Genomic DNA, 15527 nt, shown 5'->3' with positions numbered 1-15527 from the left:
TTCTCAGAGGGGATCAGGCTGTAAATAAATGATGTCAGTATAAGTACTATAAAGATTTTAAAAAAGAATTAAGAATAAAATGTGGGGATGATGTATCAGATAGAGTGGTCGTAAGAGCTTTTAAAAGGACACGATGATCATACATGAATCTAAATGAACTAAGGGAGATGTGAAGACTGGAGAGGAAGGGTTTTGCCCACTCCTGGGGCCAGTGTGTTATTGTAGTGCTAAAGGTTACGTACAGGTTCACAGGTCACGGCGAAGACTGAGCTTTATTCTAACATATAAAGTACAAAGGAAGGTTGAGGGCAGGAGAGAATATGGTTGATGCATGAAGGGAGCACGCTGACGGCCATGTGCAGAGCGGGCTGGGGCTGGAGGTGGGGTAAGGGTGACGGGAAGACAGGAAACCTGGAGACCAGTCAGCCAGGTGGTGCTGGAGTCCAAGTGACAGGTGGTGACAGCTCGCACTATCGTGGTAGAAGAGTCAGAAGGGGTTGGCTTTGGGCCACATTTTGAAGGCAAAGAAAAATGTGTGGATGCATTACATATGAATGTGAGATAATAAGAAGTCAAGGGTTTCTGGCGTAATCAAGTAGAAAATTATTTAGGCTAGCACTAGTAATTTGTTAGTTATTTAGTTAAGAAACGTGTGAATTTTTAAAACCATTTCAACTGTATTTTTACTTTAAAAATAGGAAATGGGACATAAAATTAATACTCCAGATCCTAGACCCAGTATTTCTATGAACCACAAATAGTCTTGTCCCATTAAACATACACTTTTCAAATAGAATTCATATATACATAAGAATATTACAGTTTTTCAAAGTGAAAGCAAATGTAAAGTTTATATGGCCAAATACTGGTTAAGTTTTTAGAGAAATATAATTATTTCAACAATGTATCCTCTAGACAACAGTCCACTTGAAAGAAAAAAATTCTGGATAATTCTTTCAAGGGTCATCTAGTATGAGTATGCTTGTTTTAGACCAATGGAATTCTACTACACAAATTATAACCAACATTTTTTAAAAGACCATGTTTAAAACGTTCTCCACTACCTGAAGAAAAATTTTGTATCTTATTAACAGTCATTAAAACTGATGTAACAGACTATATTGAATGAAATGCAAAAAATAGAAAGCCTGTACTTGTAAATTTCCCATTAAAAGGGCAAGAATGATTCAACTGCAAAACACATTACATTTAATGCAGGTTTTGAAACAAGTGTTACTCTAATCATCCACATTTTGGCTTTATGATTACACCATTCTCTCTTCAGCAGTTTTGTGGAAAAAACAACTTCAAATAAAGGAAAAAGGAATAAAAATAACATAGATCAATGTTTTTCCTGCCACAATATTATGTCTCCTGTGCAATTTCTGTTCTCTTCCTTCCTTATACAAACTCACGTACAAGTAACTTCTATTCTAAGTCTGTAAATGGCCAGTCGTGGTTTCACGGTAAGATGTCCTTAACAGTACGACATCCTTTGACAGACCCACAGGTCTTTCACTACACATATTGACATGGACAAGAGCAGGTAGTACTTAAAACAACAGAATTACAGTAAAATGACCTGCTCCAGTTAAACAAAAAGCATGGCCTTTTAGTCCAGTACGTACTTCCATTTCCTTGCCGACCAGAGTAAAAATGGATGTGTGCACGCTTTCATGAGGGGTAAGACTGCTGGTAATTCTCTGAAGAAGTTAAAATAAAACTAGAAAAGCCTGATTTCCGTCCAGGATCACGCTCCTCGGCTGTGACTACTTAACACATCGAGCCACGTCTCCGTGAAGACTGCCGTTAGGACAGTTTCCAAACAGAGTTTATAAAATTAATTGAGCACCAAATGTAATCAAAGGCAAAATAGATGACGTCAGAACATTAATTTATAACTGTTAGTAAGATAAACATCTAGAAGTCGGGAAGACGATCACAGCTCTTATACACCCAACCAATTGAGCTCCTGGAGCCGCGCTGATGTTAATATTACTTGATGAACATACTCAGTTCCCACACCTTTCTCTAATTTTAAATACCATGTTTCCGTGAAAAGAAGACCCAGCCGGACAATCAGCACTAATGCGTCTTTTGGAGCAAAAATTAATATAAGACCCGGTATTATATTATATTATATTATATTATATTATGTTAGATAAGGCCCGGCCTTGTATTATAGTAAAATAAGACCGGGTCTTATATTAATTTTTGCTCCAAAAGACATTAGAGCTGATGGTCCACCTAGGTCTTATTTTCAGGGAAACACGGTCGTCTCCGTATTTAACTATGTCTAGGGCAGTGGTTCTCAATCAGGAGCAATTTCGCAGGGGACATTTGGCAGTAACGTGGAGGCTTTTTTGATCACTGTGACATGGTGAGGACAGAGATGCTGCTCAATGCCCTACCAGCACCAGAAGGCCTCCCTCCTCCAACGAAGATTACTTGATCGGGCTTGAACTGTCAGTAGTGAGAAATGAAGAAGGCCCTGTGTTTCACTGTATTAACACAGGCTGTCAGCTGGTTCCCAACCACACACTTTTTGTCCTCTTTTGAATTTATCTGGGTATGTAATTATCAAAAACCTATCTTAAGTTGAAGATTTTATATTTATAACTCACCAACTATGGCCAAATTACACTCGCTTACATTACCCTTAGCAAAGCATAAACCTAACACCTTCCTTTGCAACTCTTGGTTTTGGTGGTAGTTTCGCTTAGTTGCCAAACCTTATAGACCTGTCTGTCCACTTAAAAACAGTTGCATTTACTGAATACAAGTTACACTTCAATAAAGTCAATTTTAAAACTGCATGAGGCCAAAGTGAAGCGCTTCCAAGGTTTACTAAACAGGAAAATAATGTCAGGTGATAAAGGTTCCACATACCGTGAGCTCCGGGTTTGGCTGGAGTAGAGGATGCAGTAAGTAGTGGATCTAAGGAAGGATCCAAGAAATTTGTATTCATGTTTGTTTTATACGACAGCTGGGCTGTGTCTTCTGACAGATTATCTAAACTTAGCTTGTTTTGTCTACTTGTATCTAGAAGATCTTTTCCAAAGAAAGCTTCCTAGATAAAGATAAGCACATATGAAAATGACAGTTATAAAATTATCAGTGTCATCGTTTCTGACAGGAAGGCAGAATATAACAGAAAGGCTTGGTATTTAACAATAGAAATTGAATATAGAAATATATAAACAACATCCTGTCAACTATTTCATATAGATTCCCCTTGTTTTAAAAGTACGATTTTTTGGGTAGTTTTATTAGAGACAAATAAAATTATGCAAACAATACCACACAGTTCTGTCAAATGTGTTTCTAGCAACAGCAGTATAATAATTCAGTAATTGTTAATTGAAAGGAAATGTATTTTAAAGCTATTAAACTAGTAATAGCAAACTGGAAAATTAAGGTAAAAAAATAAATACGAGTCAAGCACAGAGGAGGCATCTATGTAGGTCACAGTTCAATGGGAGGGACCGAGCAGACAAACAGCCAGAGACACAAATGTCAGGGTGGACGCTCCACGGAGTATGTTCCAACCCAATGTGTACACGTGAAGAACTAGAGGCCAGGAAGAACGCACACGATCGGGAACGCAGAGTGAGCTGGGGACCGAACCAGTGTTTAATCTCAGTCCTATTTCTAATACAGGGCTTTTCCAGCATAGCACATGGCCTAGAACTCTTCTGTAACTTAATGTTTACAAGATGTACTAGAAAGATGTCTATTTTCATGTAATCTACATCTACCAAACATAATTTCTTCAAACTGATGGACAGTTTTTGGATGCATATTTCAGAAAACAAAAACAATTCCGCTTAAATCTTTGATTCTCCGGGCCTCCAAAAGGGGTAAATGATTATTAAAGCTGTCACTTTGGCTGCTGAAAACCCATCTTCATTCAGTGAACATGATTCCTGTATCTGGTACCGGCAAACGGGACCGACCACAAGAGGTGGGCCTGGGGAGCGCAGGTGTGAATGCTTTGGAAGGATGAGCTGTTCTCAGCCCAAAGTGTCCTTGTATAGCTTATGAAATATTTGTAAGTGAAAACTGGGATTTGAAAAAAAAAGAACTTTGTGAAGTGTATCAAAGCACAAAAAAAGAAAACGTTAATTTTTCTGGGCCCCTGGAAGGTAAAAGTGGCATTTAAGATGAGTAATTCAATACAAAACAAGAACAAAATTAACAACAGACCTATTTTTCAAAACTCAATACATTACATCCCTTTCATTAACAAACTACATAATATAACGTAAAGCAAAATATTACCTGTAAATAAGCAGGGAAAGTTTCTTCGAGCTTATTTTTCCTTTTTCGGTATCTCTTCTTTATTTTTTCAGTGTTTTCAGTAACAGAAACAGATTCATCAACTAGAGTGTCTGGTAACTGCTCACTCCAGCCTGAAACAATAGGCACATTTATGAATAGGTGGCATTTAAAATTTCAGACAAACCCACCCAAAGTAATTTTGTAGCTTACCAATATACCCAAAGCGTGTTCCATATAAATAAACATGCTTTTTCTTTTTTCTTCCAGTTTTATTGAGATATAATTGACATACAACACTAAGTTTAAGGTATACAGAATGACAAGATTTTCACAAAAAAGTTCTCAAAGCAAGTTTATCAGTAACTTTTAAATATCATAAAAAAGTCCTTTCATGTCTATTTAGTATCAGCATGTTTACCATTGTCTCTTAATGAAAATGAAGATTACTCAAAGACCAAAAATTCAAGTAAAATAAGAACCACAGAAATAAGCAAAGAACTAAATAAAACTCTCTGAAATTTTGCTAAAACCCAGTGGCCTTGAACTCTAGTTCTCAGAGCCTTATGAGGAATGGGCAACAGCAGACAAACATTAAGGCCTCTCCAAGGTGCTGAATAACCAGAGTTGCCTTGTATGAAAGTGGGACCCGGGGGGCGGCCGGTTCGCTCAGTTGGTTGGTGGTTAGAGCACAGTGCTCTTAACAACAAGGTTGCCGGTTCAATCCCCACAGGGGCCACTGTGAGCTGCGCCCTCCACAACTAGATTGAAACAACTACTTGACTTGCAGCTGATGGATCCTGGAAAAACACACTTAAATAAATGAAAGTTTAAAAAAAAGAAAGAAAGAAAGAAAGTGGGAGCCTGAAGGGACTCCACGCTCAGGGTTAGTTTAACAAGAACACACACTCTGATTACCCAACCCCGCAGTACATGCTCGCTGCCCCACCCCCTCTCCTCCACCAACAGCAAAGAAATCTGCTGGCTGTTTTGTCCTAGAATGTGGTGCTGGGTAAAAAGGCAAAAAATATAAATCTTCCCTGAGCATAGCCCTAATGTGTAAGAAACCTGAATTTACAGAAAATAAGTAAGTGGACCCAGAAACTTCAAACTAAACATTTAGCTTTAAAGAAGTCCTGGGATAGTAGCATCTCATGTTCCTGCAAGTGACAAATACAAATATACTCTCTGAAAGAACAAATCTTCAATTCAGGTCTCCAAAGTCTGGAGAATGTTCTGGAGAACATATAAACTTACAGTAACGAAAAATTCACATGTGTGCATCTGTATGTATATTTGTATCTTCAACATAAACACACAGGGATAAGGTACTAGGAAACGGAGCCAGGAGAGAGAGTGGAATCAGGTGTGTGATGGCTTTACATGTGATATTCTAAATCAGTTAGACACATGAAGGAATGAAAAACAACTGAAACGAGGAGTTGGTCAACTAGTAGGCTGCAAAGAGAAATGACTAAAATATCAAAAAGGCAATTCAGAAAAGGAGAAAAACACTAATTTACAAACTCAATGGATGACTTTCGATGACACAGATGAAAGAACAGAATACTGAACTAAAAGAGGCCACAAATTTAGAAGACACAAAGAGACAGGTGGAAAACACAACACATACTTTCAGTGAACATATCACATTTTTAAATTCAGGCTTATTACAGCCATACGAGTCATATTAAAAACTTCTTTAAAATCATTATGGTGCTTCCTTTTAAAAATGTGCAGCAATTTCTAAATTTTATTAATTCATAGGTCAAAACCAAAGCCCACAGTAATGGAAGAATTCTATTCAATAGAGCACATGCTGAACACACCTCATTTTCCTTTCCACATCCTATTTTAAAGCATTTAAAATACATAACCGTGCAATGGTTTGGCTTTCTTTGAAGCTCTAAGTGAGGATGAGAGACTATTAATTGGAAGACGTATTTCTAAAACATTATACAACTTTGTTAAAAAAATTGCTGGGGTATGCTGTCACTTTCAACTAAAAAGTCTACAAGTTTCTAATTTTATGCCAAGTAGCTGAGACAGTCAAAGAAAGGCCTTTTGTGAGAAGGCCAGAAAGTACCCGATGTAACTAAGTGATTCGGTCCCTGGACTACTTATATCGAACACAGGAAAAGCAAGGAACTGGTTACCAAGTCTCTGAGGAATAGTGTGTTGGATTTCCATCGCTTCCTAATCAAACCTAAACTTCTGTATTACAGGTGTGAGCTCCACAGGCGCTCAACTCCACGACCCTAAGCAGCACTCAGGACACGACAGGGCAGCAGTTAGGGTAGCGCTTTGCAGCAGAGCCATAAGACAAAGGGGTTAAATCCAACAAAGTCAGTGCCATACCATCGTCTCTGCTCGGTAACTGCTCAGAGATCGAGCCCGAGGAGTCCTTCCTGATCACAGATCTTTTGGCTTTTCCTTGTCCGGTCCGACTTCTTTGCCGCACCATAAACCCGCCAATACCTGTCCAACATAAAATTGGGCGACCTCGTTAAGTGACTGATTTCTCCCCATAGTCCCACAGTAGGGTGAAACTGCTTAACGTTACACAGTGAGAAGTATTTCCCAAATTCAACATGGGAGAATTTAAATCAATAATCACATTTTTATGCAAAAATACAAGTTTGGAAATTAGCAAATAAAAGAGGTTAAAGCTATTATTACCTCAAGACTAACAAGACAGGAATAAAAATTCATTAGAGTACAGAAAGACTGCATGCATTTCCTCTCCTGAACACCATCAGAGGAAATATTCTTTATTTAACACGTATTAGTAACTCATATACTATCATTTAAATTATTTGTACATTAGCTGAGGGAGAACAGAGACAAGACACAAACCAAACTAATGATCCAAACAAAACTCAGGATTCCAGCGGGAGCGTGTCTAGTTACGCCCGGCTGAGGCCCTCAGACAGGGGACATACACAGCAGCTCTGTGTTAAGAGCACGTGACCTGGAGCCAACCTGTGTGATTCTGGTTACTGCTTCACTCTAGGCAACTTATTAAATGATTCCGTGCTCCAGGCCCTCGGTGGTAAAGCAGGGATACTGTACTGCACCTCCTCACACATATGTCATGAGGATTAAACACGTGTAAACTAACAGATGGAAAGTGCTTGGAACAGCACCTGACCCAAGGTCAACACTAACAGCTTTCGTCATGATACAGCTGTGTAACAATACACTCTGTGACTTAACGGGCCCCTCAGTTAGAAGGAGGGATGACTCCATGTGAGGCAGAGAGGGAAAAAATAAATCATCTAAGCTCCTAGGAGAAACGTACAATGTCTAACAAAGTGTCCTCATACGCCTCGTAATTCGGGAGAAATGGAATCATTTCCTACAATGGGTAGGATGAGGCGACTCCAGGTCCGTAGGACAACGTGGCCCGTTTGTAAGGAAGGTTAGCTGCTCAGGTCTTGCAGAACAAACACAGTGAGAAAGGCTTTCCTCGTACACCAACAGGTATTTAGATCCCTCTTGCCAGTAATGTAAGCAATCAGAAGAAATAAAAATTAAACTGATTCAATGTAATACCTCATCGATTGGTAAAGACATTAATAAACTACCTAAAAAAGCCTGTAAATTCTGTATTGTGACCATTTCAGTAATTGTTTTTCAGTGAGGCAAATAAAATTTGACAAGCACGTTTCTCTCTACCCCCGAGTCTGAGGAAATCAGACAGTATTTATTATCATTGTATTAACTGGACTATAAATTTTAGGAGGCATAACCACCCTGACACACCCCTTCACACTGTACACTTACTGGCACCACGCAGAAACACGGCAGGAAGTTTTAAAAAATATAAAACTGTTAGAAAGTGAATGCTAAAAATTACAATAACAACAAGTACACATCAAGAGAACATACCAGGAGAGCCAAACAAACGTATACACATTTTAAGTGATGTTATCTTAAAATGTGTATACATTTTTGGGGCACTTTTTGTTTTGGCACCCTCTGTATATAAATGGCTTTAAAAGTCCAGGTATAAATGAAACTCAATCTAGCGAAGTGTTTAATAAAATGGACAATATTTCGGATAAGGCATTAAATGATTCATTGTGAGGTATCACATACTCAGCCTAAGGAATCTGTCACCTAAAAGGAATATTCAATTAGTTCAGTTCTTTATAAATACAAGTTTTAGCTTAGAGAGTTAAGAAGCTATATCTCAACCTGATGATTCAATTATAATTGAAGCCCTCAATACCATTTTCTTAAATCAGCTAAGTTTCAATCAGGATAAAATGCCCAGCTCAGGTGCTGTACCTGGTCTGTATGGTTTCCTTTTTCTCTTTTTGACACCCTCTGTTCCTTCTGCTCCCTTAGTTTCATCATCCACAGCTTCCCGTTCAGGACTAGATTCTGATTTTCCATCACAATCCATAAGTTCGCCTTCTGGAAAAAAGTAAACGTACAGATAAAACTGGGAAAGCCTATCAAATCTGTAACTCCTATGCAACAGGAAAGACAATACAAAGCAAAGTGGCCACTGAGCCACGCTAACTGTGCCTCCCATGTGGCAGGAAAGTACAGAGACGGAAATGTCCGAATAGTCCTAGAACTCATGCGACTTAATGCAGGGATCTCAGGAAACGGAACAGTTACCAGGGAAAGGGAGACACACAGAGAAGATGCTCAAAAAGATGATTATGAATCACTTTGCACTTAAATCATCTCTTTGCTTTTAATTATGTCTTCCAGTCCAGGACCCAAGGCTTACTCTCTAGACCTCTCTTCTTTCTGAGTTCTAACTATAGCTATAATTGGATATTACCTAGTTACTGAAAACTATATCCAAAATTGAAAGTTCACCCATTCCAGGTGTTACCTAGCATCATTAAAAGGCATGGAAACGTACCCTGGAGAAGCCAGAGTCCTGGGAGATGGCCTTGACAATTCCTAACCTCTTCAACAATCAAGATGCCTCAATCTCTCTCAAAAAACATTTCATTTCTCTACCATCTTAGTCCAATCTTGACTTGTTGTAATACCCTCCTACCTAAGCTTCCATACCTCTAAGCTTACCCTCCTCTCAAATCAGTTCTTCAAATTGCATCTTAAATAATCTTTCTATAAACGTGTATCAATTTTCTACTTAAAATCCTTTAATGTCTCCCCAGTGGCCTCAAAATGAATTGTAAGGCCCACGTAACAATCTCTTGCAAACTCTCCAGCGTCATGTCTCTCCAACCACCCTGAGCTACACTCAGTTCCTCGAACACATCAAGCCCTTTCTCCCATTCCTTCCCCAACTTCAGGCCTTCATCTACTTTTCTTTTGGGATTTATTCTATCATTTCCTTAGAGAATTCCTGATGTTTAGACCAGGTTACATGCCAGTTACATGTTCCTGTACATGACACATTATGCTTCATTTTAATTGACTGTTTCCTTGCTAGAGAACATTCCCCACGAAAACAGGTATTACGACTCCTGTTAACAGCTGCATCCACAGCATGGTACCTAATAGATGTTTAATAATTATTTGACTGAATGAAGTAAACGGTGACATTATGTATATAAAAGCACAGTTCTTAGAAAAGAATGTTATATTAACACTATGAAGATCAAACCTTTGCAATTTTATATGGATCTACACTGCTATAGGAAAAAGAACAAGTTGCCAGATACATTTAAAATTAAACTTTAGCTCTTTTCTTCATGATTCTAAATACTATATAAACATTTTCTGTAATACCATTCCCAGGATTTGTGAACTTGTTTTTGATAATTAAGTTGATGTATGAGGCCAATTCCCTAACAATCTGCTATCTGCTCTATTTAGCTAAGACTGTCTTAAAAGGAAATGCTTCTTTACAGAAACTTAGCAAGCACCAAGGAAAACAAAAATACCAATGGTTTAACCACAACATAAACCCACCTAAAAATGTATAAGAGGGAATTTTGGGTGAAGATGGCAGATTAAATTCACGTATCTAATTTCACTCTTCCAAAACCCTACCTACTAAACACACAGAGCAACTATCTGTTTTTACAAGACAAACCCACAAATACAGAGAAAACAGGACAGGAGGAAAGGTACAATCTTAGAAAAAGAAAGCAAAAGAAAGATGAATGATAACTGACTTAGCAAATGCAAATTCTTAACAGTTTATAACACCATCCTCAAAAGGCTGAGGAGATATATAATCCCCCAAATTTACCTTCCATATATTCTCTCTCGGGAAACAAAGGAAGGTATGCTCCACCAAAGTGAGGGTGAGGAAGAAGAAAGAAACGCATGAAGGAACAGGAATCACACCCACCACAGGAGAGAGAAGAGGATCTCAGCGTGGTGAGGAGAGAATCCCTCGCGCTAACCACCTGCCCTGACGCAGCACTGGGCCTGGTCCACAGGACACCCTGCCCTTCAACCAGCGCACGCAGGGACAGGAACGCCAATGGAGCCACACTGACCGGTGACGCTGATGCGACACGAGAGAGCATAAATGTTGACATAAAAAGTGTAAAGTGGCCTATAAGGTGGCCCAAACATGACTGGTGTCACGGAAGGCTACGGTCCCTTCTCACCGACTTCTGATTCCCACAGACTACAATGAAGGAAAACACTCCTGCCCAAGTATGAGCAACTGTGCCATAAACACTCATGTATGAGGGTAAATAACCTCCGGAAGGTTGTGAAGAAGACAGTGGTTCTTCCTGAGGAGGGAAGGGGACGGCTGGGAGGGAGATGAGCTTCAGCATTGGCTTGTTGGCCGCTTTGCATTGTTTACGTCATGCAGAGTTGTCACCCACTGAAAACAAACCCGCCCTACCTACTGAGAGCAGCTGCAAGCACACAACCCTGCCTTAGCGAGGACTTCGCCTTGCAGGCCCACCATTACAAACGTACCAGGCTATTCATCGTACCACTCAGAGTGGAAGACTGAAGAAAATGTAGAGGTCTGTCAATAAATAGTGGAACCGAGTTACTTACATCCACACAAAGGAATATGAAAACTGAGGCCATGAAAAACGAAGGACAGCGTAAAGGCAAGGAAAAGGAAAGTAAGGTAGCGACATGAAGAACACACACGCACCTGTGGGTTGTGTGTGAATACACCTCTGGAAGCACACAGAGTGGCTGGCTCTGGAGGAGTGAACTGACAAGAGGACAGGGGACATACGGACACCTCACTGTTTACCATCCCCCATTTTTTTTTTCAATTTTAAACCAGGTGAATGTACTACTTGTCCAAAAATCCAATTTAAAAAGTTGAGGGACTTACAAAGAACACGACAGGACGCAATAGCCTCCCAACCCGGCTGCTTCCTCCTGGCGTATCTCCTTCGCCTCTCCGGTAACGACTTACTGCCACTCCAGACCCCTCTCTCCGCCCCCCTCTTGCCCATGCCTGCTCCTCACAGCCTGAGGGGCTACAAGGGGGCAGCGATGGAGGGGAAGGCACCGTGTTCCACTCTTGACACACACACACACACACACACACACACACGCACGCACTGCTCCTGTTTTTGTTAAGATTTGGGATTTTATTGCGTGTAGTTTCCTGATCCCAGTAAGTAAACCAGAAAGAAACCTGCTTTGATTGTACAAGGAATTTGTTTCCCATCTGCTCAGGTGACTGTTTTGGGCTTATTTTCCTAAAGATATTTACCAGGGAGTTAAAAATCAACAAAGACAAAACAACGGGTAATGTTGCAGTGTTACAGGAGAATCACCAGTTCACTTGTACTTTGTAGATGCCTGTAGAATATTATGTGTGTATCCTGTGTGTAATATGCTGTATGATAAGACTTCTGTAGGGATATGTCTTCTTCTGACAGCCCCAACTGAGAACTGCACAAAGAAACAGCCACCATTTCTCAAACTGTTCTGCAGAACAGCAGTCACACCGAGAACCTCCTCTGGTCTGTTCTGAATGTTCTATTTTGTTTTTAAAAGCTTCTATGATGTCATACTTTGGAAATTAATCTGTACTATCAAAAAACCTCTCAAATTTATTGAAATTCAGCACTTCCTAGATTTAAGTAACTATGGAACCATTTTTCCAGACATTATCTAATATCTTCAGAAACTAGAATTCTTCACTGTATTCTGGCTGCTGGTTAATATGATCAATTCCTCCCAGATACAGACTATTTCTTTACAAGTCCCAATTCACTTAAAACTTCAAAATCAAATTTCCTGTTCAACGGTATCTGAGTATCAGTTATAGGTTAAGCATCGGAAAGCTTTACTCCCAAACACACACACCTCAAAACATACCACTGCAAAAGAACTGTGAGCACCGACAGTGTGAGGGACACACCAGACGTGCGTTCTGAGCCACAACTCTCACCTGCACTAACAGCCTCCTGACAGATCCACTAGTGTCTCAACTCTTAGGCCTGACAGTCTAGTCACATCACAGCGGTGTTCCTTGTAAAATATACCGTGTTTCCCCGAAAGTAAGACTTATTGTAATTTTATTTTAAGACTTATATTAATTTTTGCTCCAAAAGATGCATTAGGGCTTATGTCCAGGGGATGTCCTCCTGAAACATCACGCCAGGGCTTCTTTTCCAGTGAGGTCTTGTTTCCGGGGAAACATGGTAGGTTAGGTCATGTCCCTCTCCTCTAAGGAAACCTCCACCCACTCACAGCAAATGCAAAGCCCCTTTGCTCACTGGGCTCGTTGTCCACTTGCTCTTCCCTCCGAGAATCAGAGGCTCACTCACTCAACTCGTTCAAGTCGGACCTCAGACGTTGCTCTCAGGTCATCGGACCCCTCACACCACTCTATATACCCCCAGTTCCTCTGACTCTGCTTTTTCCACAGCACTTGCTGAACACACTGTAATTCACTTATTCACTGTGTTATAAGGTTTAACAGTCTTTCCTCCTAACATTAAAGTAAGTTTCACGAGGGGAGAATTTCATCTGTTTTGTTCTCTGATACGACTTCCCACATCTAGGACACAGTAGGCGCTCAGTAAATACTGTTCAACGACAAGATGTGATGGAACAAAACTAATTCTTACTTTAAACAAGGCTTTGGTCATTTGCTTCAGAGATAAGCAAAAATGTAACTCACAACGAATTTAATACTAAAATTATGTTGTCATTTCAAGAATTCACCTAGAAAAACCTTGATACTAGATCAAGTGTTTATAAACAGATAGCTTATGATGAACATAAATTTATGATGAATAAAAATTTATACTTGAAGATTAAAATGGCTTTTCCATTTTCTGAAGAGAATGCATGGTCACACTTTGCTTTAGCTTAACCATCGTGTACAAGCTCACAGCACCCTGAGAAGTTTTATCCTGCTATCAAACGAGCCAAGCCCTCTCAGTTTTCCCATCTGTGACCCTCCACGAAATGGTGCTCCTGGAGATTTTGCTATCGTAGCTCTGTTCTCAAGGGTACAGGAAAGGAAGACAACATGAAAGGGGAGGTCCAAGAAGACCCCTCACTTAGAAAGGACAAGTGTCACACAAGGGCTAGCTAAGTGGAGAGAAGTTACCCTGAGGATGAATCATACATATCTTAAAAGCTTCTTTACATACTTTAATTCTTGCAAACGTACTCCATAGAATATAAATTCGTATTACCGCGACTGTCATCCATGTCACCATCCCTTGAATGCTCTGACTGGATGTCTGGAGGGGTCTGAAGGACAGCCACGCTATTCTGATTTATAATCTTCAATTTCAACTTTGGTTTTGACCGTTTTCTTCTTGGAACCGTAGCTGTGAGGCTCTGTAACTGAGTCATCCCTGATTCGGTCAAACACACACCATCCTGCGTGTAGGTCTTGGGTGGATCTAAAATTACAATATCCGAGCACACAAATTAAATCTTGTCTTCGTTTCTGATTGATAAAAGTTCATTAATGGTCCAAAATACCCAAGTCAAGGGAATGTGACTTCTATAAAGCAATTATCTACGAAACGCATGAATAATTAACTTAAGAACATTCAATTAAAACTAAGAGTAATTAGCTAACTTCCTTGAGTTACAGGCAGAAAGGTTGCAAGTTTTTAAAAAACGGTCTTCCTGGCATTTTGTTGATCGTGTGTCAGTTTCAGGATTCAAAAAGAAAGCACTAAAAGCAATGCTCAGCTACTCAACTATGAGCCTTTCCTGGAGAACATGTTTTGCATAAGAAAAACAAGAATACTCTAGACGCCCACCTGGAAAGCAAAGTATCAATGTAATCACTTACAGGGAGAGGTAGTAAATAAGGAGAGATCTGGCAAATATTTAAATGTGTAAACTTGCTATTCATTAGAACAATTGCTGTACTATCCCAATATTTTTGTATCAGATGATAGCAAACAGAAGTAGACAAAAGAATGACAGTTTAATAAGAATATATTAATCACTATGCCAGGCTGATCTATTACAGAAAAAAACAGCGTGAGATTGAATTAATTCAAAAGGAACCTGTTTGCTAACTAGGCCTTGTTTTCTGCTAACTGGTGACTAAGCACAGTGATGCATCAATGAAAGCAAAGCCAGGATGGCGTTAACGATTAAGAGCAGTCATTCCCACGGCCCACTGGGTGACACTTACAGGAAGACTGTCCCACTCAACCTGGAAAGATGAGCATTTTATGCATCAATTACAGAAACGAGTACCCACATTAGGGGATTTAGGCTGAACATTCATGATTCAGGAAGGTTTCATGGAACGTGTGGAAAGTTACACAAAAATGATGCATTTATACGCTTTTCGTAAAGACCAGCAAAATAAAGCATTTCAGATTTTACCTAGCTCTTTCACTTTTGTGACAATCTGTGCTACAAGTGAAGAGTCACAGCAGTCTGAGGAAGGCACTGAAATTAAAAACAAAAACAAAAACGTATGTAATTTTTTCAGAAATAGTAAAGTGTATTTAAAGACTTACAAATGATTAAAATTTCTATTTCTGTTTCTGTATTACAGAATTGTATACTTGAAACCTATGTAACTTTACTAACCATTGTCACCCCAATAAACTTTAATAAAAAAATATTTTCTATTTCTGTACCTATTTTACTGAAATAAATACTGAAATAAAAATTTGAAACAGTTAGAAGCTGTCTTTAAGATAACAAAAAAGAAGTGATGGAGGAAATACACACATGAGGAAGAAAACTGGTAAAGATAAAGAACTATACTATACTACATTTTTACAAACTGCTAGTAACTACAAAATTATGAGTCTTAAAAGCAAAAATTACATTTTATATGTAAAATATGTTTAATATACATTCTTTATGTAAGCAAATTG

The 15527-nt window shown here is 39.2% G+C and overlaps 1 protein-coding gene across 17 annotated transcripts in view; it reads right to left on the bottom strand.

Moving 5' to 3' along the window:
- Positions 1-15527, bottom strand: part of KMT2C (lysine methyltransferase 2C) — a 222470-nt gene that overhangs the window by 52390 nt on the left and 154553 nt on the right. For 16 of the 17 annotated variants that reach the window (XM_074315065.1, XM_074315070.1, XM_074315069.1 and 13 more), the window contains 6 exons: positions 15025-15090; positions 13863-14075; positions 8572-8700; positions 6637-6756; positions 4282-4412; positions 2890-3070 (listed from right to left, as the gene is read on the bottom strand). In XM_074315065.1, coding sequence (XP_074171166.1) covers positions 2890-3070; positions 4282-4412; positions 6637-6756; positions 8572-8700; positions 13863-14075; positions 15025-15090 — 840 coding nt within the window. The remainder of the gene's footprint in view (positions 1-2889; positions 3071-4281; positions 4413-6636; positions 6757-8571; positions 8701-13862; positions 14076-15024; positions 15091-15527) is intronic. The other variant, XM_074315068.1, reaches the window with a different exon arrangement.

The sequence above is a fragment of the Rhinolophus sinicus genome, linkage group LG11 (genome assembly GCF_036562045.2).
Source record: "Rhinolophus sinicus isolate RSC01 linkage group LG11, ASM3656204v1, whole genome shotgun sequence".
Taxonomy (NCBI): domain Eukaryota; kingdom Metazoa; phylum Chordata; class Mammalia; order Chiroptera; family Rhinolophidae; genus Rhinolophus; species Rhinolophus sinicus.
This window is presented reverse-complemented; position numbering and strand designations above follow the sequence as displayed.